The sequence below is a fragment of the Tupaia chinensis genome, unplaced genomic scaffold, assembly GCF_000334495.1.
Source record: "Tupaia chinensis unplaced genomic scaffold, TupChi_1.0 Scaffold149383_1, whole genome shotgun sequence".
In the NCBI taxonomy this organism is placed as follows: domain Eukaryota; kingdom Metazoa; phylum Chordata; class Mammalia; order Scandentia; family Tupaiidae; genus Tupaia; species Tupaia belangeri.
The window spans coordinates 1690991-1718204 of NW_006209227.1; the positions used below are offsets into that span (position 1 = coordinate 1690991).

General features: G+C 44.5%; 1 protein-coding gene across 3 annotated transcripts in view; it reads left to right on the forward strand.

Moving 5' to 3' along the window:
* The window catches only part of DIS3L2 (DIS3 like 3'-5' exoribonuclease 2), a 456478-nt gene that overhangs the window by 288699 nt on the left and 140565 nt on the right, over nt 1-27214 (forward strand). For all 3 annotated transcript variants that reach the window (XM_006171133.3, XM_006171131.3, XM_027769346.1), the window contains one exon: nt 9905-9984. In XM_006171133.3, the coding sequence (XP_006171195.1) occupies nt 9905-9984 (80 nt within the window). The remainder of the gene's footprint in view (nt 1-9904; nt 9985-27214) is intronic.

A 27214-nucleotide genomic window follows, 5' to 3' on the forward strand; every position in this document is an offset into this window, starting at 1 on the left:
CAGTGTATTTAAAACATCTGGTTAGATTTTATGGGGGATACAAAAAGGAGCAAGGAGCACACAGTTCCTTCTTTATATTATGAGCCAAGTTCACGATCCTCATCAATCTAGAGCCATTGCTATGATGTCAGGATTAATTGCACCTCCCAGCTCTTCCTGCTACCATCCATCCACCCATTCAACAGACACTTGGGAGCTGCAGCCTCCGTTAAGACACCGGGAACACAGCCCTCAGAGTGTGCTTTCCAGAGGACATCGGTGGTTCACATTTCTTTTGGCAGTGTTGCTTACAACCTTGTTTATGCGGTGTAACAGAAATTATTTCTGTATGTCCTAAACTTCAACCTTTGTGTTCTCAACAGTATGTGTGACTCTCTTGAAAATAATTTAGTGAAAGGTTTCCAGGTGGTAAGGCTCTGTGCATAAGGAGCTGGATCCCATGTGGCCAACTATAGTTCAAATCCTCACCCCAGAGTATGTGTGCCCCAAATCCTGATGAGGTGGAGAAATGGAAGGAATGCAGTGCAACCATGCCCCACTAGGGTTGCTTTCTCTCTTTGGGGAGCACATATGCCCTCTGGCAAAAAAAAAAAAAAGGGTCTGCGTTCTTAAATGTTCTTGTTCTACCATCTATGTGGCACCCACCTTTCCCTGACTTCTTTTCTTAGTATAGCATGTATATATAGATTTACCAGGTCCTCAATTTTAAAGTCATCCACTATATTAAGTGAAAGGAATCCAAACAAATGTTGTAAGATAGCTAGACATCTTTATAAGCAATATTATTTATCTAATGAGCAATTGTTTATTGATTGAAGAAGATTCTCTCCAATGTTGATTTGAAAAAGATCTTTTAAAATTTTCACATGTATGTATTTTGTGGGGTACAGTGTGATTATTCATTGTGTACACACAGTGGCTAGTTATCAAATCACAGGTAGGAAATATTTATCTTCTTCCACATTGAACATGACATTTTGTTGTACACACACTATAATAGTTCTAGGTTTGTTTGTGGGGGTTTTGGAAATATATATTGAATAGTCAATGACTTTTTTTTTTTTGGAGATGTTTTTGCTATAGGTTGCATGCACTCACCAGAAAGAGAGACAGAGAGACAGAAAACGAGAAATCACCCCCCAGAGGGGATGGCCACACCGCAATCCCTTCTCCTCCATTCTCCTCTCGGGGTCTTGGGCACGCACGCACATGTGCCCGGCATGATTGTAAGCCACTGGGTCTGAGACTTGAACCATGGTCGACTCCGTGGGAGTCCAGCGACATAGCCATTATGCTAACTGCTGGTCCCGTCGATGACATTTTTTATTTTGCTGTAGTACACCATTCCATAACCCATACCCCTGTTAACGTGCATTCTTTTTTCAAAATTATTTATTTAATTTATAATTATTATTTTTAATTTTTGCTACAAGCCTTGCATGCTCACTAGAGAGAGACAGAGAGACAGAGATGTAGAAGTCCAGCTCATTAACCACCATACCACCTGCTGGCCCCTTACATGCATTCTTGTGTTTGTAATAATTTTCTCTTGAACATCCTCTCCCTGTTCTATGCAGATTCTGTTATCTCCCACTATTTTGTCTGCTTCTGTGCCATCAAGTCCTTCAGTTTCCATTACAGAGTGAAAGCATTTGATATATTTAAGTGGGGACATACAGTATTTGTGTTTCATAGCCTGACTTGTTTCATTTAGCTTTCAGGTTTGTTCACTTTGTGTCAGATGATATTGTCATTCTTTATAGCTGAGTAATATTCTACTATGTATATGTGCCACATTTTCTCAATTCATTAATCAGGTATTGGGCACTTAGGTTGAGTCCATGTCTTACCTATTATGGACAATCCTGCAGTAAACATGGCTGTACAAATGTCTCTCCAATGCTTAGATTTCCTGTCCTCTGGATAAAAACCTAAAAGTGGGATTAAGGGTCATATGGGAGTTTTATTTTCAGATTTTGGAGGAACCTCCATAGTGTTTTGCACAGTGACTATACCACTATCAGTGTGTAAAGGTTCCTTTTTTCCACAGTCACCAGCACTTGTTATTCTTTTTTTTTTTTCCCAGAGGTTTTTGCTGTAAGGCACAGGCACTCACCAGAAAGACAGAGACAGAGAGACAGAAAGTGAGAAATCACCCCCCAGGGGAAATGGCCAAGCCACAATCCCTTTTCCTCCATTCTTTTCTTGGGATCTTGGGCATGCACACACACATGCCGGTGCGAGTTTAAGTCACTGGGTCTGGGACTCGAACCATGGTTGACTACATGGGAGTACAGTGATGTAACCATTACGCCATCTGCTGGTCCCTATTCATTGTTTTTTTATCATACCCATTGTGACTGGGGTTAGTTGGTACTTTTGATCTGTATTTCCCTAATGGCAAGAGGTGTTTAACATTTTTCTATATGCTTTTTAGCCATTTCTTTATCTTCCTTTGAGAGTTGTCTGTTCAAATCAACTGCCCGTTTTTTTTTTTTTTTTTTAAGTTAGGTTATTTTCTGGGGGAGGGGAGTAGTGAGCAGTTTGAGCTCCTTATATATACTCTGGTTATCAATCACTTATCTGAAGTATACTTTGTAAATATGTTCTCCCATTCTATGGGTTGTCTCTTTATTTACTGTTCTTTTGCTGTGCAGGAGCTTTTTTTTCTTTTTTGGAGAAGTTTTTGCTATAGGGTGCGTGTGCTCACCAGAAAGACAGAGAGAGACAGTAAGTGAGAAATCACCCCCCAGGGGGGTTGGCCACGCCACAGTCCCTTCTCCTCCGTTCTCCTGTTGGGATCTTGGGCACGCACACACATGCACCCAGCATGAGTTTAAGCTACCGGGTCTGGGACTTGAACCGTGGTTGACTGCATGGGAGTCCAGCGACATAGCCATTATGCTAACTGCTAGTCCCCCGTGCAGGAGCTTTTTAGTCTAACAAAATTTTTTATGTCGTTGCCCATGTTTCAGGGATTTTATTTAAGAAATATTTACCTACTCCAATATCTTGATGTGTTTCCTCTGGTATTTTTCTCAAATAGCTTTATAGTTTGGGGCTTTATGTTTTAACTTTTTAATGTATTTTGGGTTAATTTTTGTAAAGGGTGAGATTTTGGGGTCTAATTTCATTCTTCTGCAAGTGGATATGCAATTTTGCCAGCACCATTTATTGAAAAGACTGTCTTTTGGGGACCAGCAGTTAGCGTAATGGCTATGTCGCTGGACTCGCACGTAGTCGACCGCGGTTTGAGTCCTGGACCCGGTGGCTTAAACACACGCTGGGCGCGTGTGTGTGCGTGCCCAAGCCCCCGAGAGGAGAGTGGAGGAGAAAGGATTGTGGCATGGCCATCCCCTCTGGGGGGGTGATTTCTTGCTTTCTATCTCTCTGTCTCTCTCTGTCTGTCTGGTGAGCGCATGCGCCCTATAGCAAAAACCTCTCCAAAAAAAGAATAGAAAAGAAAAGAAAAGACAAGACTGTCTTTTCTCCACTAGATGTCTTGTGACCTTTATTAAATCAGTTGCCTGTATCTTGTTGGATTTATTCCTGGATTTTCTCTTCTATTCCATTGGTCTTTGTGACCATTTTTGTGCCAGTATGGTGCTATTTTGACTATTATGACTCTTTTTAAAATTTTTATTTATTTATTTATTTATTTATTTTTGGAGAGGTTTTTGCTATAGGGCACGTGTGCGCTCACCAGAAAGACAGAGAGAGACAGAAATACAGAAAGCGAGAAATCACCCCCCAGGGGAGATGGCCACGCCCCAATCCCTTAACCACTACTTTACCTGTAGACCCCAAATAAATAATTATTTTTAAAAAATGTTCTTGAGACCAGCAGATGGTGTAATGGTTGCATTGTTGGACTCCCACATAGTCGATTGTGGTTCAAGTCCTAGGCCTAGAGGCTTAAAACTCATGTTGGGGGAACCAGCAGTTAGCGTAATGGCTATGTCGCTGGACTCCCACGTAGTCGACCGCGGTTTGCGTCCCGGACCTGGTGGCTTAAAACTCACGCCAGGTGCGTGTGCATGTGTGCCCAGGATCCCGAGAGGAGAAATGCGCTCGCCAGAAAGACAGAGACAGAGAGACAGAAAGCGAGAAATCACCCTCCGGGGGGATGGCCACGCTGCAATCCCTTCTCCTCCATTCTGTTCTCAGGATCTTGGGCACTCATGCACAGGCGCCCAACATGAGTTTAAGCCACCAGGTCCAGGAATTGAACCACTGTTGACTACATGGGAGTCTAGCAACATAGCCATTATACCTACTGCTGGTCCCAACCACATTGCTTTTTTAGCATGAATACAATGCATATCAGTCAAGACAAAACATTACCGAATACATTATCATCAACAAATGACTTTTCATTTCTTGTCAATTAAACGTATTTCCCCTGTTCTCATCCTTCTTTCCCTCTATTACCCACTCCCACATTACCCCACCCTTACTACTTCTAGTATCTACAGTTGCTCTCCCTACTTCTATACCTTCCAGCTTTCAGTTTCTGCTATGTAGATAGTGCAGACTTTTGGTATATATTGAATGAGAACATACGCAGTCTGTCTTTATCTGGCTTAGCATCAAATCATCCATGTTCGTCTATTTTGTATCAGATGTCAGGGTCTCATTCTTTTTTATGGCTGAGTAGTATTCCACAGAGTACATATGCTACATTTTGTTCAATCCACTTGTCTATGTTTGGACATTTGGGTTGATTCCATGTCCTAGAAATAGTAAGTAATGCTGCAGTAAACATGGATATGCAAGTGTTTTACCAACTGAGGGTTCTTCTATTCTTTGGGTAAATACCTAAGCATGGAATTACTGGGTTGTATGGTAGTTCTATCTGTAGGCTTCTCGGGAATCTCCAGATTATTTCCCATAGGGGTTGCACTAATTTGCATTCCCACCAACAGTGTAGGAGAGTCCCCTTTTCACCCCAGCCTCTCCAGCACGTATTTATTTATTTATTTATCCCATTCTGACTGGGGTTAAGTGGTAACTTATTGTGGTTTTGATTCACATTTTCCTTATAATAAAGATATCAAGCATGTTTTCATATGCTTTTTGTTCATTCATATGTCTTTGGAGAGTTGTCTGTTCAGCTCATTTGACCATTTTTTAAATGGATTATTTTTTATGGGTAAGCTACTTGAGTTCCCTCTATATTTTTGGTTATCAGTCCCTTATCTGAGGTGAGAGAACAACCCTCAGAGTTGGACAATATATTTGCAGACTCTAATATAGTTTAAAGTCAGGTGGTAAGATGCCTCCAACTTTGTTCTTTTTGCACAATATTGTTTTGGTGATACATGGTCTTTTGTGATTCCAGACAAATTTTTTTTCTATTTCTGTAAAGAGTGTCACTGGTATTTTGATAAGAATTGGATTTAATTTGTGAATCACTTTGGGTAATATTGATGTTTAACTGTTGGGTTGTCAGAAAAGTCATAACGTATTTTTTCTGTGCAAAAATGCATATTGACTTTTCTGACAATCCAGTATATTGATTCTTCCAACCTATAAATAAGGGATGCTATTCCTTATTTTCTCTGTATTTTTCAATTTCTTAAATCAGTTTTTGAAGTAATTTTAATAGTAGAGATCATTAATTTCCTTAGTTAGGTTTATTGTTAGTTATTTGTGTGTATGTGTGGCTCTTGTAAATGGAATTACTTTTCTCATTTCTGTCTTATTCCATTCATTATTAGTATATGAAAGTGATTACAGAGTTTTGTATGTTGACTTTATATCTTGCAACTGACTAAATTCATTCATCACATCTAAGAATTTTTCTGTGTGTGTATTCTTTAGATTGTTCTATGTATATAATCATGCTGTCTACAAATAGGGACAATTTAACTTCTCCCTTTCCAATTAGTGTGCCGCTTATTTCATTCTCTTGACTGATTTCATTGGCTAGGACTTTCAGTGCTGCCATGAATAGGAGTGCAGAAAGCTGACATCCTTGTATTTTTAGTCGTAAGTGGAAAGGCTGTAGCTCTTCCCCATTCAGTATTATGTTAGCCGTGGGTTCATTATATATGGCCTTTCTTGAGTTAAGAAATGTACCTTCTGTGATTATTATGTTGAAAGTCTTAACCATGATGCAATGTATTTTATCAAATGCTTTTCCTGTGTCTATTGATATTATATGACTTTCATCTTTCATTTTGTTAATGTGATGAATTACATTTATTGTTTTGTATATGTTGAACTATCCTTACATTTCTGGGCTAAACCCTACTAAGTGATGGTGTATAATCTTTTTAATGTGTTGCTGGATTCAACTCGATAGTACTTTGTTGAGGATTTTTGCATCTATATTCATCAGAGATATTGATATGTAATTTTCTTTTTTGTTGTTTTTGTGTCCTTATCTGGTTTTGGTATCAAGGTGATGGTGGCTTTGTAAAATGAGTTTGTGGGGGTCCCCTCTATTTGAATCTTTTGAAATAATTGAAGGAGAATTGGTGTTAATTCTTTTCTAACAACTTTGTAGAATTTAGCAGTGAAGCCATCTGAAGCCTCATCTTTTCTTTGTTGGAAGACTATTATTGCTTCAATATCATTACTTTTTAATTGGTCTATTCAAGCTATTTCTTTTTTCTTTTCTTAAGAGAGAGATTTTTGCTGTAGGTTGTATGCACTTGCCAGAGAGACAGAAAGAGAGAGAAAGTGCGAAATCATCCCCCAGGAGTCATGGCCACACCACAATCCCTTCTCCTCTGCTCTCCTTTCAGGACCTGGGGCGTGCACGAACATACCTGGCATGAGTTTCAAGCTGCTGGGTCTGAGGCTTGAACCATGCTTGCCTTGTGGGAGTTCAGCACCTTAACTAATACACCACCTGCTGGACTCCAGGCTTTTTCTATTTCTTGCTGTGCAATCTTAGATATTATATATGTCCAGAAATTTTTCCATCTCTTTTAGGTTTTTCCAGCTCATAGTATTCCTTTATTAACTTAGTATTTCTGGGGTATCTATTAGAATGTTCCCTTTTTTATTCTGATTTTATTTATTTGGGTCATCTCTCTAGTTTTCTTTCCTAATCTAGCTAATAGTCTGTAAGTTTTGTTTATCCTCTCAAAAAATACCCAGCTTTCTGTTTTATTATTTTTAATATTACTCTTTTGCTCTCTATTTCATTTATTTCTGCCCTGATTTGCATTATTTCTTTTTTTCTATTACTTTTGGGTTTCACTTGTTCTTATTTTTCCAGTTCCTGAATGTGCATCATTAAATCATGTATTTGCCTCTTTTTTGCTTGCTTGCTTTCTTCCTTCCTCTCTTCCTTCTTTCCTTCCTTTCTTTCGCTCTCTCTCTCTCTCTTTCTTTCTTTTTCTGTTTTTCCATGGGGGAGGCGTGTGTGCTTGCTAGAAACAGAGAGAGAGAGAGAGAGGCAGAGAGAGAGAGGCAGAGAGAGAGAGAGAGAGGCAGAGAGAGAGAGAGAGAAGTATACCCCTAATGGGGAGAAGGTTCCCCTCAGTGGACATACCACGGTCCTTTCTCCTCTAGTTCTCATCCCAATGGATTTGGGGCGTGCATACACATGCACTGACACATTTTTCAAGCTGCCAGAACTTGGATTCGAACTGAACTTCCAGACCTTTTCTGAAGAAAATGTTACGTCTTTCCTTAGTGGTTTCATTCAAGTCAAGTGTCCTTCTTTAGAAAGTCCGGTTTAAATGTGTCTCAGTAGTTGTTATTTTATACGTGGATTGGAGAGAAATGAGTTCTGAGCACTTCCCATTGGTCTTCTTGCTCTGCCCTCTAAACTCAGTGAAAAAAAAATTTCAGTATGAAAAATTAAAAAGGAAAAAAATTAATCCATAATTCTAGCCCCTATTGATCAACCCTGTGAACATTTAGCACATATTTTTTTTACCTTTTCTGATTGAAAAATCACATTAAAAATTTTTTTTTCAGAGAAGTTTTTGCTATAGGGCGCATGCGCTCACCAGAAAGACAGAGACAGACAGAAAGTGAGAAATCACCCCGGGGGCGGGGACGGCATGCCGCATTCCCTTTGCCATTCTCCTCCAGGGATCTTAGGCACACACACACACACACACACACACACACACGCATGGGCCAGGCATGAGTTTAAGCCACCAGGTCTGGGAATCAAACCGCAGTCGACTACATGGGAGTCCAGCGACCTAGCCATTACGCTAACTGCTGATCCCCAATTTTTTTATTTTTAAAATAACAAACATAACATTGACCTTTATGTGGTATACATTTCTATGACTTTTAAGACATACACGGATTTGTGCGACCATCACAATCGAGATGAGAGACGTTCCATTCCTCTTTCCTCCTTGCACAAACAATCCTTCCCCAGCCCTTGGCAACCACGGATCTGTTCTCTGCCACCTAGTTTTACCTGTTTCAAAATGTCATGTAAGTGGAATCATGCAGCATGTAAGCTTTTCATAGTGGCTTCTTTCACTCGGTTTTAAGATTCATTCAAGCTGTTGCGTGCATGAATGTGTTCCTTCTCAGTGCCAATTACCGTCCCTTTGGGGGATGTACCACAATTTAGCCATCCATTTATCATTTAAGATTTCTTTAAAATAATTTTTTAAACATTTGCCATTTGTAGAGTCCTGCAGTACATTGAAATCTATGTATTTATTTAACATGGTGGGGTTTTTATTTCCCAAAAAGCCATTATTGAATTGATGGCACATTTTAAGACTAAGCCTGACTTAGAATTGAGGTTTTCTGCTGGTAGATGAGCAGTGTGGGAGGTCTGGGAGAGGGTTATTAGGAGTAAGGAAGGGTAAGATAAAGTCCTTGAGAGCTTTGCAGGCTAGCACCAGAGCAGCTTGGCTGCCTCTGAGTGCTTGGGAGAAGTTTTAAGCAGAGAAAAGACACCAGGAAAGAACAAAGCCTGTCTAATTCTGGTCGGTACCAATGGCCACCATCACCAGTGGTGATGAGTTGGGGGAGACGGCCTGATGGCAGAGTGCTAGCTAAAATGGAGAGAGGATGTGGCTAGAGTGTGTGGAAGCAGAGTGTGGACCAGAGAGCACTGTGCAGGGACCCAAGGCAAGTTGCTACAGACACCTCATCTCAGGGCCAGTACCTGGACAGGAAAGGGCAGGAACGGGTATGGAGAACTGAGGGCAGCTGCTGCCAAAATCTTTAGCTATTTATCTACCTGAAAGAAATGGATGCGTTAGGCAGGGTGTGTTGTATGGGAATTCCCAGACTTAAGAGTGAGATGTACGTAGGAACCGTGGATGGTAAATGGTGGGCACACAGTGTACGCCATGATGTAGGCTGGGGCAAAGTGCCTGGTTACTCCATGGAAACACTGCAATTTGGGCTCTTTCCAAGTGGAATTGTATTACGATTGACTTCAGCCCTGCACTTGTTACAGACCTTATTCTCAGTCAGGTGATTGATTCTTTGGCATACCCCATCTGCTCCAGATAGGAGGAGTAAATCATTATTAGGTACATCGTGGAGGGCAGGTTTCCATTAGCCAGTGGGGAAGAGGGAGGCTAAAGTCAGCACTGGCCATCAGAGAGCAGCTTCTCAAACTTTTTGGGGGGCTGTTTTTAAGCCCTTCTTGTTGGGAAGCCTCTTTCATGAGTACTGCCTCATCTCCACCTGCTCATCTGCTTCTTCCTCGGGCTTGAGGAGTGAAGGTGTGAATGTACCTACATTTCAGAGAAAGGAAGAGAAAGACACCCACCCACTTGTCTGTCCCCAGCCTCACATTTTACTAAAGATCTCCTCCTCAGAGGGAGATATGAAAGTTACGGTTCACTTTGCCGAGCAGGGCATATTTACAAAATTAACTGTCATTTAAGCTATGCTGTAAGGGGATAACATTTCTGTTGTTTGTGGCATTGCTAATTATATCTTAACTCTTTTCTAGAAAAGACTGTGTCTTCACTATTGACCCGTCAACTGCCCGAGACCTTGATGATGCCCTCTCCTGCAAGCCACTCCCTGATGGTAGGATGGAAATTTCTATGGCATTCTGGGTGTCAAGCAGCTGCACATGTGTGTGGTTTGCCTGGCTTGTGCTCTGCAGGCAGCACAGTGTGTGAGGTTGCACTTGCTTCATTCCTGCACTTGCCACAGGCCTCTGATCCTATGTAACTGTGTGACTTCCACGTCGTGATCCTCTGGTGACTTGGGCGAGGGTAAGCTGTGCAGTGTCCTCTCTGCAGGACTCTCTTCAGGCCTCAGGAGATGCTGCAGTGAGGGCTGAAGAACTGATCCCCGACTTGGCTTTTTCCAGGTTGGGTATAGAGTAACTGAGAAAGAAAGCTCTTCAGGGCTCTGTTTAGAAGAGACACAGGACCTGTCCTGGGATTTCAGATCGGGTGTGGACGGGAGTGCTCCACAGTCCTGCAGTGGGCAGCAGGAGCACCTTTCCTGCAGAACAGCTCTTCAGCGTGAGCCAGGGAAGCCTGGGCTTCTTCCAGAAGGCCTTCCTCTCTCCAGCTGATTGTGAGAGGCAGCCTGTTAGGGACTCCTGAAACATTTTAGGGGGATGTTGTTAAGCAGGAAAAGGCGGGCTTGAGACCAGTGGTCTTTGGAAGTTATAGAAGGAAAGAAAAACAGCCATTGACACGCAAAGGCAAAGCATGTAGGGTGTGGGAAGACTAACTCACCAAGCCCCTTTCTAACGCCCCGGGTGTACTGCTTAGTCTGTAGCTTCTGACTGCTCTGACCTGGACCATTCTCAGAGGTGGCTTTGACACCAGCCTCAGCTTTGACAGCTTGCCCATGATGGGTAGCCACTCTTGCAGCTTCTGTTTGCTGCCAAGTGTTGATGGCTCAGTGGCCTAGTCTTTCAAAACATTGCAAAGGTGTTCTTATCTCCTTGATGCTAAACTTCGGGTTTGCTGTGTAATCCTTTCTCTGCTGTAGTTAGCAGTGAATCTTAGTTGAGGGAATGCTGAGAAGCCGAAAACATCATTGCCTAAAAATGTTTTTTTCTTCTTTTTTAAAATTTCTCAAAGGGTGTGCGTATATGCCAGACAGATTGAGGTAAAGGGGGTGAGTGAGAAAACATCCCCAATGGGGATGGCCACTGTAACCTCTTCTCCTCTGTTTTCCTCTTGGGGTCTTAGGTATGCACACACATGCACCCAATTTTTTTTTTTTTCTGAGACACTAGATCTGGGTCTTGGCAAAGTCAGCTGTGTGGAATCTAGCCACTTAACCACCATGCTACTGGCTGGCCCCAAATGTTTTCATCTTCTATTAGTGGGAGCCCCCCTGAAACTGTGGGCAAGATTGCTCAATATTTTCTTTTTTATTTTTATTTATTTATTTATTTTTTTTTGCCATAGGGAGCATGCACTAACTAGGGAGAGACAGAGATACACAGTGACAGGGAAAGTGAGAAATCACTCCACAGGAGGGGTGGCCATGCCACAGTCCCTTCTCCTCCATTCTCCTCTTGGGATTTTGGGTACACATGCACACTCACTTAGCATGATTTTCAGGCCATCAGGTACAGGACCTGAACCGTGATCGCCCATGTTGGAGTCCAGTGCCTTAACCACCACGCTACCTATGGCCTCTGCTCAGTATTTTTCTTTATAATTTTGCCAGAGGGTGCATGTGCTTGCCAGAAAGAGACAGAGAGGAGAAAGCATGCCCCATAGAAGATGATCCCACAATCCCTACTCCTCCATCTTCCCTTCCTTTCAGGATTATGGACACACGTGCACCTGTGCCTGGCATGTATCTCCAGCTGCTGGGCCCAGGACTTGAATGGCATAGTAGGCCGTGTGGGATCTAGCTGCCTTAACCACTGAACCATCAGCTGGTCCTTCTTTAGTATTTTTAACTAAAGAAATTTTAAAGGAAGATATAAACCCTACAGAGAGAGAGGTTTCATGGAAATTTTAGAGAAATTATATATATTTTTTTGGGGGGGAGGGGTTTTTGCTATAGGGCACATGTGCTCACCAGACAGACAGAGAGAGACAGAGAGACAGAAAGCAAGAAATCACCCCCCAGAGGAGATGGCCACACCACAATCCCTTCTTCTCCATTCTCCTCTCGGGATCTTGGGCATGCACGCACACACGCCCAGCGTGAGTTTAAGCCACCGGGTCCGGAACTCGAACCGTGGTCTACTATGTGGGAGTCCAGTGACATAGCCATTACACTAACTCCTGGTCCCGAGAAATTATATATTTTTAAAATCTTTAATTGCAAAATTTACTTGCAAACACAAAGACAGGGTTTGTGTATCACGTTGCTGAGCAGTCTCTGCTCAAGCCGGCTTGGGCATGCCTGCTGTCTGTGTAGACTCCACTTTCCCAGGCCCTAGTCCGAGAGTGCCCCGGGCAGAAAGCCAGGTGACCGTGTACTTCCAGGTCCACAGCCCTGCTCTATTGGTAGTCTAGGGCTGGAAACAGTTGCTTTACGTTTACTTTGTCCGGCATTCTAGTTGTGAATGGAAGAAGGATAAGTCCAATACGTGTCACACCATCTCAGCTGGCCTGCAATCTTACCCTTGCAGAGACAGCAGGGAGCAGGCACGTGTCCTGCCACACTCCCTCCACACCGCGAGGCTGCCATCTTGGGTACAGGTGTGCAGCAGACGGTTTATGGTGGAAGTGGTAAAAGATGTGCCAGGAAAGGTAGACTGGGGACACACATTCAGACCAAAGAATATTCTTTATTTGTCAAACAATGGAAAGCCAAGTAGATGCTTTTCATCAGGAGAGCCGTCAAAGTGAGGAAAAGAACTTAGACGTGAGGACTTAGAAGTGCGGGATGAAGGAGAAGGCGAGAAGGCAGAGAGACTTCGCAGTGGTATGGGTAAGGGCCTGGACTGGGGGTGGTGGCAGTGGCAGTGAGGGATGGGGACAGATGCAAGAAAGGGATAATGACAGCAGCATCTGTGGGAGTGAATGCTGGCATTGAGGAAGAGCAGTCCAAGATGTGGCCAAGGTTTCACCCTGGATTATGAGGGGCTGGAGCCCACAAGTCAGAATGTGGGAAGGCCAGAGAACACGCCGGCTTGGAAGAGTGTGGCTACACAGAGTCATTTGTGTGATGCTGTGTATTTACGAAGTTGCTGCAAGTCCATTTTAGAGGAGGTGAAGTATAAGCAAACTCAAGCAATGCAGTTCCCATGACTGCAGACAGCCCTGCAGAAAGTGAGTGATACACCAAAATGAAAACAGTGATCTTATGAGAATGATGGGATCGTGACTTTTCGCTTCTCTCTAGTTCCCAAATTTTTATAATGTGGTAATAATAGTTTTATAATGAAAAAAAAAGTCTGTACTAAAAAGAAATTATGAGGTGCCAGAAGCCACACGCTGCCCAGTAGCCCGCTGCACCAGGTGATGAGATAACCTCGCAGCTGCTCAGCTGGCCTGGCATCCAGTGAGCAGCATCCATCTGCTCGTCTGGCAGGCGCAGCAGGAAAAGGACATGGAAAAGGAGTCAGGGACAAAGCTGAAGGGCCCGAGTTGGCCAGTCAAGTATTTTTACGGTGACACTTCTACAGTTGGCCTTTGTCATAGTAGCTTCGGCCAGGGCCATTTATCCAGGGAGATGAAAAATGGAAGTCAGTTCCAGTTTGGATTGAGGTGAGGTTGGCTCGGTGAGGGTTTCATTAGTTACCAGTTCATGTCAGTTTTTGGTTAGAGGGAAAAACGTTTAACATTTCGAAAAGCAAATAATGTTTCCTGGTCATATCTACATCACCTATGGCCATTTTTACTTAAAGAAAACACCAAAGTTAAGCATTCCATTGGTCCCATTGAAATCACCTGAATGATTATTCTGTGAAAATAAAATACAGAGACGGATATAACGTACTTAGTCCTCACTGCCCCTTTCTGTAGAGTCAGAGGTACTCACTCCCGGGGCTTGGTACCAATGTCTCCTAGTAAGTCTGATGGTCAAGTCTACACAGTACTCTCTTGTTCACCATCAATCATAATCAGGTTGAAGTCTGAGAAGGGGCTGCCACCACCCCTCATGGAGTCTCAGCTTGGAAAGGATTCTGTTAGTCATCTAACTGGTAGCTCTCTGCTTTTTTAGCCTTAGATATACTTGAAGAAAACCCATGAGCATTACCAGCCTCATGGACTCTTTCACTTTAGTGCAAGAAAGTATTTGAGAATGTGAATGAGGGCCAGCCAGTGACATGGTGGTTAAGGCAGCTGCATCCCCAATGGCCTATTGCATAGTTCGAGTCCCAGACCTGGAAGCTTGAAAAACATACCAGGCGTGTGTGCATGTATGCCCAAAGTCTTGAAGAGGAAAATAGAAGAGGAGGGATTATGGTGTGGCCACCCTCTATCAGGGTTGCTTTCTCACTTTCCTTCTCTCTGTCTCTCTCAGATGAGTGCACATACACTCTAGCAAAAATTAAAACAAAACAAAACAGAATGTATACGAATGAAACAGTGTTATAATGATAACCTAGAATCTAAAGAAAATAAATCATACATCACGACATTTAATTGCTGTAACAGATCACTTGCAACACGCCTCACAGTTGACCTCACCGCTCAAGTGGGAATGCCACAGTTGTCACATCACCCTCTGCTTTTTGAATTACCTCTTCAGCATCCACTTATTGAATATCCAGATTGCACTGGAACTTTCTACCTTAAAGGCAAGCCATTCTGCCTTCAGATTACACGACCGTTAAGAGATCCTCCTGTCATGATCTGACATGCTTCTTGTCTTTGCATAAATTGTCATCCATTTGTCCCCTGTATGCCCCTTGAGTCCTATAGAACAAATCTAGTGTCTCATGTAACAGTCCTTCAGATACTAAGTAACAGTCGTCAAGTACCTTCTAAGTCACAGCTTCTCAGCTGAGCATCTTAAGTATGCGTCTGTGTCCTGTGGCTTAGGAAGTGAGTCTACTTCCCATGTCATGAAGTCACTTTTGCCTTTAGGAATTGCCATTGAACATGGCAGGGTCATCCTAGCCAGGTGTTAGAAATGAGAATGGGAATCAGGAATAACTGCTAATGAGTTGGGTTTCTTTGTGTGGTGAGGAGAATGTTCTAGAATTAGCTGGTAGTTGCACGGCTTTGTATTTTCCTCCATTAAAACCACTAGAGGAAAATGAATGAATGAGGAAAAATAAACAAGTCCATTCATCCTGAGGCTTTCTGAAAATTAGAACTTATACCTTAACTAGAATTTAGCAGAGGGTGTGCTGGAATGCAGAGCTTGTGTACCGTAGTCATATCCCCCTTGTCTCTGACCCAGGATGTGCCAACCCTCTGCCTAGCTGCCTGCCCATGTGTCTCTTCTGAATGCAGCCATCTGACTCAAAGAGGGTGTGTCCTCCCATCCGGGTATAGGAAATGTAAGGGCAGGTGGCATTACCCGGCCTGCGGGACCGCTGGAGTGCACGTTGCCTATACTCCAGCCGGCACCCGTCTTCCTGCCTGCTGCCCTCCTGGGCACGTGGCTGTCCCTTCCCTGAAGAGAATGGAGCAGGCAGCTCTGTCTCCGGAAGCCCATACAGGAAGGGGATAGCAGTGAGTGTCTGGGACCAGTGCCTGAAGAATTTCAGCCGAGAGCGCGTGTCGTGGTTGATCGTCTTCGGAGTCAGGGAGGAAGTAGATGCCCCTGTGTGCTAGGCTAGGGCTAGAGGACCCAGGGACGGAAGGTCAAGATGAGGTCCCAGGACTTGCTCCTGGGAGAGAAAGGAGAACACTGGAGTCCCGGAGCTTCTCAGAAAGGCTCATCCTGGGGCCCGCCCTCACCTCCAGGAGATCAGCTCCGCAGCTCCTTTCTGCTTTCCCTTGTGCTGCCTCTCCTCCGGCTGCACAGACAGGCCTCCCTCTCCCTACTGAGCTTCTCTCACCCCTGCACAGCCCAGGACCGTGCTCTCTTAGCCACCAAGGCACTTGGAAAGAGCCACATGTGCCTGCTGCTGCGACCCTCTGGCTTCCCTTTTATTCCTTACGCCCCCTGCAGTGTGGCTTCAGAATGCCCGAGGGAACCGCGGTCCCTGGCCTCCTTCTCTGGTCTGCATCACACGTGGCGCTTTTGCCTCCTCCTCCTCCCTTGCTCCTGGCTCTGAGCTGTGGCCGGCTTGTCTCCAGGTGCGGTTGCTGTCCTTTCACTGCCGCCTCAGGCTTCGGTCCCCTTCCCTTTGTGCTCCAAAGCCTTTGCGCTTGCTAGTCCCTTTACCCGGGACGCCACGTGAGCGACCCTCTCACTGCCTTTTTATTTAAAATATTGTTTTAATTGGGTTGTTGGCAAAGTCATGACACAGTTTGCATAGAAAAATATAGAGGGGCCAGCAGGTGGTTACAGGGCTGGACCTCCCATGTGGATGACCGCTGTTCAAGTCCTAGACCTGGTGGCTTGAAACTCACGCTGGGTGAGTGTGTGGGCATGCCCAAAATCCTAAAAGGAGAAGGGATTACAACATGACTATGCCCCTGAGGGCAGGTTTCTCACTTTCTCTGTCTCCAGGGAACACACATGCCCTATGGCAAAATCTCTCTTAAAAAAAAAAAAAGAAAGAAAGAAAGGAAGGAAGGAAGGAAGAAAAGTAGAAAAAATATGTCATAACTTTTCCGACAACCCAATAATTTGTCCAAGGGTGCTTGTACACCAGAGAGAGACGGAAAACGCACCCCCGGTGCGGCCTGGTCAAATCATAACCCATTCTTTTCCATGTTTCCATCTATCAGGATCTTGGGCATGGCAATGCATCTGGCGTTTTTCAAGCCACTAGGTCAGGAATTCGAATGCCCGTCGGCTATGTAGGGTTCATCTCTCTTAACCACTAGGCCACAGGGCTGGCCTCGTCGCTCTTCCTTGCAGGTTTGACTGCTCACTTCCTCAGGAAGGGCTCTCCCAGCCGTTCAACCTCGAATTCCGTCCCTCCCACCTCTGCACCTCCCCGGCTGTTTTCATCATTACCCGCTCCCGTGCTGCTGAGGTACCCTCCTGTGTCTGACCCCGCATCCACCATCCAGTGTGGGACCCCGGCCGGGAACAGAGCAGCTCAGAGTCACTGGTGTTCACAGGCCCTCGAGGGGAAGGCTTGCCCAGCGAAGGAAAAAAAAACGGAGTGACAGGAGCACGGTGTTTCGGAGGGCATGAAGAAGGACTTGGCATGTCTGGTACAGGAGGTTCCAGCAGGGTGGAAGCTGCAGGTGAAGCAGGGATGAGCTCACGAACTGTCCGTGGGCCCGGCCAGAAAGTGTAGACATGCCGGAGACGGCAGCATGTGACGCTGGAGAATAGCATCGTCTGTCTGTCAGGTGCGAGGACCGAGCACTGTGCTTTGTGCTGGATGTACAGCGGTCGAGAAAAACGAAACAAGCTTGCTGTCCTCCCCGGTTTAATATCAATTAACGTCAAACAAGCAAATGTGGAACTGAGCCATTATTCAGCTGTGGGAGTGGGAAGGTTGCCAGATACTAACATTTAAACCTAGACTTGAAGAATAAATAGGAGTGAGCCAGACAGAGTGGAGATAGAGGATAGTCCTCACAGAGAGAAGAGAGTGTGTGAAGGCCAGAACTACAAAAGGACTTTGGCACAGGAAGAACCCAAAGAAGGCAGTGTGCCCAAAACCTGGTGGGCAGAGGCGCCACATGTAAGTCAGACAGCGTGTGGGCTCTGCGAGGGGGAGGCTGATGCTATGTGCTGGAGAGCCGAGCGAGAGTCAGCCGGCGTGTAGGGTGGAGGCTCACCCTGGTGCGGTGAGGAGGCTAGATGAGGTGGTGGAGGTACAGCAGTCTAGGCAGGAGGCAGCAGAGCCTGGCCTAGATGGGGCAGCAGCCAGAAACTCACACAGGACTCAGTGTGTGGGCTCCAAGGAGTCTCCTGGCTGTCCTCTGAGTGCCTCTGTCTCCCTGCAGACCCCCGAAGCCACAGGATCCTTACCAACTTAGATTCGCTCAGATCAGTCCCCTGCTCCATACCCTCCGAGATCCCCTGTCCTACTGAGGAGAAAACCAGGGTCATTCCTGTGACCTGTTGCCATCTCCGCCTGTCCAGCCTTGTTTCCCCACATCCCTCTCTTACTCCGCCTCCAGCACGCCGCCCCCTGTCCCCAATATGCCAGGCTGCTCTTGCCTCCATGCTTTTCCACTTGCTGTCCCCGCTGTCACCACCCGCTCCTCCCGGGTCCTTGTTATTCTTGGCTCTGCTTGTATGTCAGCTCAGGGAGACTTGCTGTCACCCTAGCCTTCTCTGCCCGCCCCCCGCCCCGCCGCCGAGGTGTGCCGTGTCCTCCCAAAGTCCGTGTGTTGGGATGTGGAATTACGAGGAAACAACCTGATGATGAGATTGAGAGGTAAGACCTTCAGGGACCAGCTGTGGCCTGGTGGTTGAGCACCTGGATTGCACGTGGCTGACCACACGGTTTGAGTCCTGGAGCGAGCGACTTGAAAAACATGCCATGTATGCTTGTGTGCCCAAAATCCTGAAAGGAGGAAGGAATGGAGGAGAAGGGCTTACAGCATCACTGTGCCCTTGGGGACTGAGGGTGTTTTTGTGCTTTCCCACTTTCTCTTTCTTATGAGTGCTTGTGTCCTCTAGCAAATTAAAAAAAAAAAATGTTGGAACTTCAAAAGTGATGACGGGGAGGCCCCACGATTCACTCCTGGTGAGTTATAAGGAGAAACAAGACTCGCGGACACAGGCTCTGTGCCCACTCTCTCACCGCATGGTGACTTCCACCACGTAGCTGCCGACACGGAGACCCCGGAGACCCCTCAACCTTGGACCCCCGGAACCATGAGCTAATTAAACCTCTCATCTTAAAAATTGCCCAGTTTGGGGTGTTTCTATTATTAGCAACATAATGGCAGTTGGGTTGTTGAAAAAGTCATGACGTATTTTTTTTGTATTTCTACGCAAGAATGTGTCATGACTTTTCCAATAACCCAATAAAACTCTTTGCCCTCTTGATTTTCTTTGAGGTGCTCATAGTGGCTTCTTAGTCTGTTACTGTATTGCTAATAGAAGTATCTGAGACTAGATGGTTTATAGAGAAATAGGAGTTTAGGGCCAGCCCCGTAACACAGTGGTTAAGCATTGTGCATTGAGAGCTGAATTCTATATGGCGGACCTTGGTTTGAATCTTGGCCCTGGTGGCCTGAAAAATAGGCCGGGTACCTGTGTATGCCAAAAATCCTAACAGGATGGAGAAATGGGAGGGAAAAATTGCAGTGTGACCATGCACTGTTGGGTGCTTTCTCTTTCTCTTCCTCTTTCTCTGTCTCCCTCCCACCTATCTTAATCTTTAGCAAGTGCATATTTCTTCTGGCATTGAGAAATATGTTTTAATTATTAAAAGGAAAGAAAGAAAGAAATAGGGGTTTATTGACTCATACTCTGGCGACCGGAAAGTCCAAAGGCTTAGGCCTGGCATCAGGCCGACCCACAGCATAGCCAACAGAAGCGCTGAGGATGGCAGGCGCGTTCAGAGAGAGCAGGGCAGCCGTGAGCAGCTCTTTTTATAACTTCCAGCTCCCACGAGAGCTCACTCCTTCTTAGGAGATCTAGACCACTGTGTCCTACACACGCTGTGTTCTGACAGCAGCGCTTCCATGATGCAATCTCCGCAATTCCATCACTGCCCACTAGGCATCACCACCATCCAATGTCAAATTCCAGAATATGACACTTTGGGGGATAAACCATTACCAGACATGAAGGTCTGCCCCACTGTGCGGTAGCCTTTATGAGAACAGGAGAATTGTTTTGTTCACCGTTGAACCCTCAGTGCCTAGAGCATTGTGTGTTACAGAGTTGGCACACATGAAATGCTCGTTGAAAGACACTGAGTAAAACAAGTAAAGAACCAACTTTCGGGTTTTAGAAGTAAGGGAAGAGCCCAGAATGACTTCTGTGTGTCCGGCATGGGCACTGGGTGGACAGCAATGCCATTCAATAGGAAATACTGAAGGAGCTGGTTTGGGTAAAAATTGTGAGACATCTAGGTGGAAATGATAGGGGGACAAGTGAGCATTTGAGGCTGGAGATGGAGGTCTAGGTGTCATCATTGTGTGGGCCTGAGAGAGAGAGCGAGCCACCAACCGAGAGGACAACCCAGGTCAGACACTGAGCAGCCCAGTGAGATGACCAAGCCGGGAGCCTGGGGAAATCAGAGGCTAAGCCGAGAAGGGAGGCATGGGCAGAGTGGACTGAAACAGCGACGAGTCGTAATGGGGAGAGGCAGTTAGAAAGAAGCTGGGAAAAGTCCCTGGGCTTTGGTCACTAGGGTGTTGGCGAGGACCTGGGTGGATCCAGGGTCAGTGCCGGGGATTGGGGAGCTGACTGCAGTAGGTGGAGGTGGAGATGGAAGAGGTTGTGTTAATGGATGGGAAAGTGTCGAGCTGCGTTGTGAAGTCTTTGGTTCTTTGGGTCCAGATCACTAAAATTAGAGATCTGTCCCTAGGTGCAAAATGAAACCACAACCACGAATGAAGTAGGTAGAAAAAAAGATTTGATAGAAAAAAAAAAAAAGCAGACCAGCAAGTGGTGTGGTGGTTAAGGCTCTGGACTCCCACATGGCCGACCACGGTTCAAGTCCTAGATCTGGTGGCTTGAAAATCATTCAGAGCACATGTGTATGTGTGCTCAAAATCCCAAAAGGAGAGTAGAGGAGAGACTGCAGTATGGCTATGTCCCCAGCGGGTGATTTCTCACTTTGCCATTGTCTATCTCTCTCTGGCAAGTGTGTGTGACCTACAGTAAAAACTGAAAAGAAATATAAAGGTGGTTATTTATCTATTTATTTATTTATTTATTTTTTTAGCTTCCTTCCCCATTCCCCACCCCAGCCCCCCAGCCCCCTTGGCTCTCACAGTCCAACTGTGGTAGGCAGTTAGTCATGAGCGGCAGCCCTAAGAGAAAAGGCTAGAGCAGAGGGATCACAGCGTGGGGAGACCCTGCCAGTACCTCCCTCTCTCAGGACCGTTGTCATGGCCTTATCAACAATTCCCCTCCCCCTTCACCACCTACCCTCCACCTCACTACCCAGTTATCAAGGACCAGGCCATTTTTGTGCATGAAAATCTGCTTGTACCTATGAATAAGGTCCACATTTTTAGCAGAGTTTTGCTATCAAAGCCCTTTGATATTAATTCATCCTCCGCCTCTTCTCCCATCTCCCAAAACCACTGTCTTCAACACATGTCCTTGCACGCGTGCACACACACGTGCATACACACACACACGGTGCCTGGCTAGTCCGGGCTCTTTCCTGCCTTCAGGCCTCTGCTCACCCTTATCTCTGCTTACAGCGCCTTGCCTCCTTGCCTCCTTGCCCCCTTGCCGACTCTGCATGGGGAGAGACCTCCTTCAAGAGCAGATAAACACCTGCTCTTCCCCTCCCGGCAGTGGCTTGTCCTGTGGCGTCCATCAGCAGGTCCCCCACCTCTCAGTGCAGTGGAAACATCGTTCCTTCTGGACTTGATTCCCTTTTTGCTTGTTTCCTAAGGGCAGGGCATTCCCTGGGCATCTCTACATCCTGTGCATCATGTGTGCTCAGTATACTTTTAAATAACCATTCAATCAAAGAAGAAAGTTACAGTAGAGAGTAGAAGGTGTCTTGACTCGAGTGATAATGAAAATCAAACATAACAAAATGTGTGGGATGCAGTTAAAACAGTACTGGGAGGGAAATCTAGAGCTTTAAATGCTTAAATTAGCAAAGGAGAAACGTTTTCGAAATTGAGCCTAGACTTCTGATTTCTGGCTCCACAACTAAGGAACTCGGAAGTTGCCACTCTATCCTGACAATACGTAAAAAATGGAAAAACTGAAAATCTGCAGCTCTTCTTGGGTCTGTCGGAGAGGAGAGGACACAGCACAGACTGCTGCCCCAGTATTGGAGGTTGGTCAGTACGAGCAGTCACAGCTTATCAGAGCAGAGATTCACAAGCAGAAACCACGGTGAGAACCAGTGCTGGCGTAGGAGATGTGGCCCAGTGTGGACGAGTCTGAGCCTTAAACATTCCAGGGGGTCGTAATCATAGAGGAGCCCCCACACTTTTGTGAGTTTTACCTCCAAGAGCAGGAAGAAATCAATAAATAAATAAATTTATTTCAAAATAAATATCAGAGAGGACCCACCCCCACTCTCCCACCCCTTGCCCCTTCACTTTAGGCAGGGGAGGGAGAAAAAGGATCCATTTTGAAATAGACCAGAGCTCTCTGTTCTTTTGAAACAGAGCCCAATCTGCTGTGTTATCTTTAGAGCTTAATTTACCTTGAAAAGAGAAATACCCCAACTTCAGCTATTTTATCCCACCTAAGTGGGCAGAAAAAAGCTGAGATTAGCAAAATTCGTAGTCCAGAAGCTTAGGTTCTATTGAAAGACTAAGACCTAATCATAGAACTCTGGACCACTTCCCCTCGGCCACGTCTCAACCACCACATTCCTACAAGCCTATTCACAAAGCAGTTTCTTTATCAGGTATACAAAAAGATGGTAAGACCAACTAAAAGGCAAAAAAAAAACAAAACAAACAAAAAAAAAACAGAATATGAAGAAACAGACCGGGCATGAAAAGCAGACATGGCAGGGATGTTGGAATTAACTAGGAGTTTGGAACAATTAACTAGGAGTTTAGAACCGCTATGGTTAATATGCTAAGGGCACTAATGGATGAGGCTAGCAGCTTGCAAGAACAGACGGGCAGTGTTAGCCAAGTAATGGAAACCCCAAGAACCAAAGAGGAATGCTTAGGTGAGAAACACTGGAACGGAAGTGAAGAAACCGCCTTTGATGGGGATATTAGACTGGACATGACTAAAGAAAGAATATCTAAGCATGAGACTTGATCAATAGAAACTTCCCAAACTGAAAAGCCTGGAAAACAGACAAATAAACAGAATGTTCAGAGACTACAGGACAACTACAAAAGTTGTAAATGCACATAGTAGGAATACCAAAAGGAGAAGAAGGAGAGAAAGGAACAAAGAAGCGTTTGAAGGTATAGTAACTGAAAATGTCCCCAAATTAATGTCAAACACCAAATCACAGATCTAAGAAGCTCAGAGAAGACCAAAAGGGATAGATGCCAAGAAACTACACCTAGGTGTATAGACTTTGCTCCCTTCCCTTCCCTCCTCCTCTCCTCTCCCCTCTCCTCTCCTCTCCTCTCCTCTCCTCTCTCTTTCTTTTTCTTTTTTGTTTCCTCTCCTCTCCTCTCCTCTCCTCTCCTCTCCTCTCTCTCTCTTTTTCTTTTTTTTTTTTTTCCTCTCCTCTCCTCTCTTCTCCCTTCCCCTCCTTCCCCCTCCTCTTCTCTCTTCTGCCATTGGGCATGTGTACTTGCCAGAGAGCAGGGGGGAAAGTGAGAAAGCATTCTCCATAGCGGATAGTCATGCCACAGTCTCTTCTCCATCTCTCCCACTTTTCAGGATTTGGGGCACACAAGTTGCCAGGTCCAGGACTTGAATCACATGATCAGCCACATAGGATCTAGCCACCTTAATTACCATCTAGTCACCAACCGGCCCATCATTTTCAAACTACAGTAAACCAAAGATAAAGAACAAATCTTCAAAGAAGCCAGCAGGCGGGAGTGTGGGAGCACTGTATCAGTCAAGGTTCTCTAGGCAGACAGAATCAGGATATAGGTATAGATATATAAAAGGGGATTTATTGCGGGGATCACACGACTATGGCATCTGCAAAGTCCCATCTGCTGGTGGGTGATCCTGGGACACTGGTAGCATGGTTCAGTCCAAATCCAAAGGCCTCAGAGGCAGGGACAACTCTTCAGGTGTAATTCATAATCAGAGACTGAAAGTCTCAGAACCCAGGGAACTGCTGGTTCAAATCCTGGCTTCTGGAAGTAGATGAGACTTGAGTTCTGATGTTCAAGGCAACGGAAGTCTCTCTTGTTCCGTTTCAGAAGAAACTCGTTCGTCTTCTGAATTTATTCTCTCTAGGCCCCTGTTGTTTTGGTTGTGTCCGTCCACACTGAGGGCAGGTCTTCATATCTAGTCTGCTGAAATTTATATCTTAATCTATTCTGGAAAAATCCCTCTGGATGTACCCAGAGTAATGTCATATTAGGTTTCTAGAATTTTCTTAGTCAAGTCGATAGCCAAAACTAACCATCACAAACACCTTGCCTGTAGAGGAATAAAGGTAAGAATTACACCTAACTTCTTTGAGACAATATAAGCCACAATAGGGTAGAGTGAAATATTTACTGTTGGGAGAAAAAGAAAAAAGAAAAAAGAAAAAAAACACTAACCTGTGTCCTGTGAAATTATCCTACAAAAGTTAAGGAGAGAGACCAGTAGTTGGCATAATGGCTATGTTGCTGGACTCCAATGTAGTCAACTGCAGTTCAAGTCCCGGACCTGACGGCTTAACACTCACACCGGGTACATGTGCGTGCATGCCCAAGATCCCGAGAGGAGAATGGAGGAGAAGGGATTGCATCATGGCCACCCCCCAGGGGGTGAATTCTCTCTTTCTGTCTCTCTGTCTCTCTCTGTCTTTCTGGCAAGCACATGTGCCCTATAGCAAAAAAAAAAAAAAAAAAAAGTGAAGGAGAAATGAAAACATTTACAGACAAACAAAAATTTACAGACAAACAAAAATTAAGGGAATTTATTGCCAGTAGACCTGTCTTGCAAGAAATGTTAAAAGAAGTTTTTGGAAGAGAAGGATAATAATAGATTAGAAACTAAAATCTACATAAAAGAACATCAAAGAAGCAGTAACGGTTATTTTTTTCTTATTATTCCTTTAATTCATGTATTTACTTTTATTTTGTATTTGCCAGAAGGCACATGTGCTAACCAGAGAGAGAGAAAGAGAGAGGGAAGGCACACCCGCCCCGTAAGGTGTGGTGACATTGCAATATATTTTCTTTTATTCCCCTTTCCCATCAGGATTTTGTACACATGGCCAGCATGTTTTTCAAGCCACCAGGACTGGGATTTGAACTGTAATGGGCCATGTAGTATCTAGCCAGCATTCTTAACTACTGAGGTGTGGGCCCAGTCCTATTTTTCTTGTTCTTAGTTGATCTAACAGATAAAAATCAAGCCTGTAAAGATTAACTTCACAAATGCTCAGAGATAAGAAGGTGTAAGTTGTCTTACTTCATGAATATACATGTGAGTAGAAGTCCTAAACCCCCAAAGGGGAAACAGTGATTCTATTCTAACCCATCTACAACTGTACCTAAATATCTATTCTAACTGTGAGAGTGGTACCCTTCTTACTCCCCAAAGAAATACACAAGACCTTGGTATGTCTTCCACACATGTCATAGTGGAAAGTAGAACTCATTCACTTGAATAACAAAAGTTGTTTCTATTTTCGGCCCTGCCAAAATAGAAATCTTAAAATATATACACAAAACAGTGCACATACCTATTAGATCTCATTTTCATTTTTCTAGTATCAGAGTGTTGTTATTGATCAAACTAAGGAATTTTGTCCAAAAATCATTAATGTTCGAAAAAGATGTTGGCATGTCGGGATTCAACTTTGGAATAAAATTTGAAACATATGAACATGTACATATACTTGCAGAACATTCTGCTTCTGCATTGCTTCTGTATTTTGTACTATAAATATGGCACCTGTAGTATTCATCACCACAGACATTTCCTTTTTTTTTTTTGTTATTGGGTGTGTGCACTCGCCAGAGAGAGATGGAGAGATAGACAGAAAGTAAGAAATCACCCCCAGGGAGGATGGCCACACCACAGTCTCTTTTCCAGTCTCCTCTTGGGATTTGGGGCACACACACATGCACCTGACATTTTCAAGCCTCCAGGTCCGAGACTCATACCATTCAGTCAGACATGTGGGAGTCAGTGCCTTAACCTCCACCTGGTGGTCCTTTGTAATAGTAACAATAATAATAATAATAGAAATTCAATACATAGCCTCCAAACTGATAGAGAGAGGCAAATGGAATGAGAAAAATAAAAAAAATTCCTCAGTGTAAAAGAAGGCATGATAAGAAAAAGGTGTATATATAGAAAAAAGGAGGACAAATAAACATGTATTAAATGCCAAAAAAATCCATAATCACACTAAATTTAACTCTATTGTTGAAAAGCAAAGACTATCAGATTGGATAAATCTTGCTATACACTGTTTATAATAGACACGCTTAAAGCATGAATACCCAAAGATTAATTGGAAAAATTTATAATAGTAATGTACTAAGCAAAAACAAAGCCAGATTGATGTCTGACAACTAGATTTTAAGTAGAAAATATTACTTAATATAAAGAAAGTCACTAAATGCAGATTAGAAGAGTCAATTCATCAGGAAAATATAATCGTTTTAAACACACGTCAGCAGGGCCGGCTCTCCAGAGCAGCAGTAATGTGCAGCTCAGGAGCGGGAGAGCCCCCAGGGTGACTCCAGTTCAGATGCCTCTCCTGGTCTGCCTGAAACACTCTGGGTGCATCGGTAAGAGCCCAGGATCCGACAGCCGGGGTACTGGAGGAAGGGTGTCATGGTGTGACTGGAACCTGTAGAAGATGGCTCTCTCTCTCTCACTGTCACCCGCACATAGGTTCTATTGTGATTGAAGAAAAGATGTTTTAGAGAGTGTATATTACCAAAGAATATAGCTTCAAATTATGAGGAGGGAGTCTTTCGAAAGTTTGTGGAAAGTGCATACGGGGGAAAAAGCATGCATGAATTTCAGCATATTTTTGCACCAAAATAAACTTGTGATTTTTGAAGCACCATCATATGTAAAACAACGCTTGACAGAAATATAAGGACAGGGTGACATATTGATAAATTCATCATCAATGTGTGTTAATATACTTTTCTTAGGAAATAATATTTCAAGCAGACCAGAAATTCAGTAATGCAATAAAAAATTGAACAGCACAGTTAATACATTTCTTATGAAAACATATCCAGAGGGGGCCGGCAGGTGATGTGGTGGTTAAGGGCGCTGGACTCCTACATGGCTGACTGTGGTTTGAATCCCGGGCTAGTGGCTTTTTTTCTCTCCCCCCCCCCTCACTTTTTCTCTCTCTTTCTCACTGTATCCCTCTCTGGTCAAAATAAAATAAAATAAAGTTGGGACCAGCACTTAGCGTAATGCCTATGTTGCTGGACTCCCATGTAGTCAATCGCGGTTCGCATCCCGGACCAGGTGACTTAAAACTCACGCCGGGCATGTGTGCGTGTGTGCCCAAGATCCCGAGAGAAGAATGGAGGAGAAGGGATTGTGGCGTGGCTATCCCCCATGG